Source organism: Muscardinus avellanarius (genome assembly GCF_963383645.1).
Source record: "Muscardinus avellanarius genome assembly, chromosome: 3".
Classification (NCBI taxonomy): domain Eukaryota; kingdom Metazoa; phylum Chordata; class Mammalia; order Rodentia; family Gliridae; genus Muscardinus; species Muscardinus avellanarius.
In genome coordinates, this window is record NC_137788.1 from 54,909,132 (window position 1) to 54,913,015 (window position 3,884).

Below are 3,884 nucleotides of genomic sequence, written 5' to 3' on the forward strand. Positions count from 1 at the left end.
GGACCAGGAGCCCTAAAGCCGGAGGAAGGAAGCATCGCTCCCGGATTCACCTGGCCAGGGCACCGATTCCTCTCGGAGGCGTAGGGTCCACGCGCCCCGGCATCGCCGCACACACCCGGGGGCAGTTTGCGGCCCCCACACCCTGTCCCAGTCGGAATCCCCTCCGTCTTTCCTACCACTGACTCCTTGCCAAGGAAACTCCTGGTGTGTACGGGCCACATCCTCGCCTCCTCCTGATTTCCGTGGAAGTCAAATCCTGGAAGGTTTGTCTGCGCTCTAGAGAGAGAATCCAGCGTTAGTCAGCAGCAAACTCGAGCCCAGCCCGTCGGTGAACCCCGGGAAGGCAGCGCCCGCTCCCGGCACTGTCCAGCCGGCCCGGCCCGGGGCCGCGTCTAACCTGGAGGCCCGCGGCCTCTCCGGCCAGCGCCACTCACTTACCCCGGCCGCCGCCACCGGCTCCCGACCCAGCTCCTCAGTTCCGACTTTTTCTTATGTTAATTCGTTTAACAACTGCAAGCCTCCCGTTTGCGGCTTCTTTATTTCTAAGTTCCCTGTTATTTTACGTCGTTTTTACTTCTCTCGGCAGCTATTCTAATAGATTAATCGATAGCTATTTTCTAACCTCTGAGAATCCTAGCCGATGCTGTGGCGACCGCGCGGAGAAAAGATATATATAAAACCCCGTCTATGTCGGGCCAGAAAAGCGAGGGTGAGACCCGGCGGCTGGGTTTGGGGGTAGGGGGGACGACCTCTCAGCAGGTGTCTTCCCTGGAATGGGCACTCGGGCTGCAGGGGGGCTGGAGTCTCGTGAGCAAGAGGGGCCCGGGCGCGCGGCTCTGACTCTTCGGAGCTAAAACAAAGACTAAGTTTTTCTTTTTGGAAAAAAAAAAAAAAAATGAGATGGCAGCCCTGTTCCGGCCAGTCTCCGTCCGAGGAGCGTTGGCAGACGGGGGGGGGGGGGGGGGACCGGCTGGGGCGCGCGGAGGGAGGGAGGGGGCAGCGCCGGCCGCGCGGGCCGCCGACCCGGGCCCACGCCCCCGCCCCGCCCGCCCCCCGCACTCACGCCCGGCCGGCCCGGCCCCCGGGCCCGCGGGATGCCGGCGCCCGGCGCGGCGCGGACCCGCGCGTCTCTGGTCCCTTTGTTGACAATTCCCCGAACCAACTTGAGCCGGGCCGGCTCGCGGCGGGCCTGACGTCACGCGCGGTCACGCGGCCCCGCCCCCCGCTGGATCTTTAAGTAGAAAGTAATCTATCAGGCCGGTCCTGAGAGCGGGACTCGCGCCCGGCGGGGCCTCGGCGTCCCGGCACCGCCCCGCCCGCCCGCCCGAGCTCCGCCAGCGGCCGCGCCCGGCCCGAGCCGCGGGAGGCGGGCAGCAGGGCGCGCCGGCCCGATGCCGACGCCGGGGCTGGGGGCCTGAGCGCGCCGCCCGCGCCCCCCGCGCGCCCCGCGGAGGGATGACCCTCTCCGGCGGCGGCGGCGCCAGCGACATGTCCGGCCAGACGGTGCTCGCGGCCGAGGACGTGGACATCGATGTGGTGGGCGAGGGCGACGACGGGCTGGACGAGAAGGACAGCGACGCGGGCTGCGACAGCCCGGCGGGGCCGCCCGACCCGCGCCCGGACGAGGCGGACGACGCGCCCCACGCGGCCGCGCCCCAGCGCGGGCAGCCGCAGCCGCTGGCGCCCCGGGAGGCGGCGGGGCCGGGGCCGGGGCCGGGGCCCGAGCCGGGCGGCGAGGACGGCGGCCGGGGCGGCGAGGACGGCGGCGGGCCCCCGGCGGGCGGCCTGGCGCCCGCCAAGCCCAAGAACAGCCTGGTGAAGCCGCCCTACTCGTACATCGCGCTCATCACCATGGCCATCCTGCAGAGCCCGCAGAAGAAGCTGACGCTGAGCGGCATCTGCGAGTTCATCAGCAACCGCTTCCCCTACTACCGGGAGAAGTTCCCCGCCTGGCAGAACAGCATCCGCCACAACCTCTCGCTCAACGACTGCTTCGTCAAGATCCCCCGCGAGCCGGGCAACCCGGGCAAGGGCAACTACTGGACGCTGGACCCGCAGTCCGAGGACATGTTCGACAACGGCAGCTTCCTGCGGCGCCGCAAGCGCTTCAAGCGGCACCAGCAGGAGCACCTGCGCGAGCAGACGGCGCTCATGATGCAGAGCTTCGGCGCCTACAGCCTGGCGGCCGCCGCGGGCCCCTACGGCCGCCCCTACGGGCTGCACCCCGCGGCCGGCGCCTACTCGCACCCCGCGGCCGCGGCGGCGGCGGCCGTGGCGCTGCAGTACCCCTACGCGCTGCCGCCCGTGGCGCCCGTGCTGCCGCCCGCCGTGCCGCTGCTGCCCTCGGGCGAGCTGGGCCGCAAGGCCGCCGCCTTCGGCTCGCAGCTGGGGCCGGGGCTGCAGCTGCAGCTGGGCGGCCTGGGCGCGGCGGGCGCGGCGGGCGCGGCGGGCGCCACGGCGCTGGTCAAGGCGGAGCCCAGCGCGCGGCCGTCCTTCAGCATCGAGAACATCATCGGCGCGGGCCCCGCGGCGCCGGCGGGCTCGGCGGCGGGGGGCGCGGGGGGCGCGGGGGGCGCGGGCGGCGCGGGCGGCGGCGCGCAGTCCTTCCTGCGGCCGCCCGGGGCCGTGCAGTCGGCGGCGCTCATGGCCACGCACCAGCCGCTGGCGCTCAGCCGGACCACCGCGGCCATCGCGCCCATCCTGAGCGTGCCGCTCTCGGGACAGTTCCTGCAGCCCGCGGCCTCCGCCGCCGCCGCCGCCGCCGCCGCCGCCGCGCAGGCCAAGTGGCCGGCGCAATAGGGACGAGCCGGCGGCCGGGACGCGGACCCCGGCCGGACCCCGCCGCGACCCCCGCGCGCAGACCCGCCGCGGCCGCCGGGAATAGCTTTGCGAACAGGTAAAACCCCAAACCGAATGCTCCAAAAAGGCACCCTGGCCGGCGCCGGCCCCCCGGTACCGTGGGGAGCTGGAGGGACAGTGTTTGTACATATTTGTATAAAAAGTATCGACTTTCCTTTTGGGGTTTTTATTTTTTTAAGAAAAAGAAACCACAAATCCAGTAGATTTAGAGCTCTGAACTTTCATTTTTTTGAAGGTTCACTCTCCGCAGTTTTATCCGAGAAAAGAATGTATAGAGACGTTGGGAGATTTTAAATACAAAAAAAAATTTTTTTCAAAAAGGCGAAATGTCACTCTATTATAAAAAGTCTGTTTATATATGAATGAATATATATGGTATTCTAAATGTTATTCCGTCGTGTTGTACACAACTTTGTAAATAAATTTTTTTAAATGTCCAGCCTAATGTTTCCTTCAGGTGTCTGAAGTAAATAGAAAGATTTAAAAGTGGAATTTACATTTGATCCTCCCCAGAAAATTCAGGAGTTTCAAACAGTGACCCCTTTCAAACTTTGCTAATTCATAGTTTGAGTGTAAGCACATTTTAATTGGAGAAAGAATACACCTAATTTAAATAACATTAATGGTTTTTCCTTTAGTTTTCACATAAAATCAAGATGCTGGTGATTATTTTATGATATCAACCCATGAAGTTTAAATGACCAGTCCCTGCTGTAAAGTAAGCTGTCGTTTAAAAAAAAAGACACACATCTAATTCTAAACAAAAGCAGTCTTTTAAATTTTAAAAGAAAGATCAGGCTGGTATCTTCCACAATGAAAACTTCCTGAGACTTCTTAGTCATTTTAATCATCCTTTCAGAACTAAATTCAAAAGTACCCTCCTTTAGCTTTCAATCTAGATTTTTGAAATTCCTTTTCGTCCTTAAAAACCCAGTTGATTTTTTTTTTAATTTATGTAATGGCATTTTAAATTCTGCAGTGGGTAGCCTTATTTGTATTATCATTACAGAAAAACGTGTAGTTGT

General features: G+C 62.5%; 1 protein-coding gene across 1 annotated transcript; it reads left to right on the forward strand.

Moving 5' to 3' along the window:
* Positions 1–1,455: 1,455 nt before the first annotated feature.
* Positions 1,456–2,799, forward strand: FOXD3 (forkhead box D3; the record flags this gene model as incomplete). The annotated part of the gene is made up of 1 exon (XM_080691969.1): positions 1,456–2,799. One exon carries the CDS (start codon positions 1,456–1,458, stop codon positions 2,797–2,799), a length of 1,344 nt encoding a protein of 447 aa, XP_080548095.1.
* Between the last annotated feature and the right edge of the window lie 1,085 nt (positions 2,800–3,884).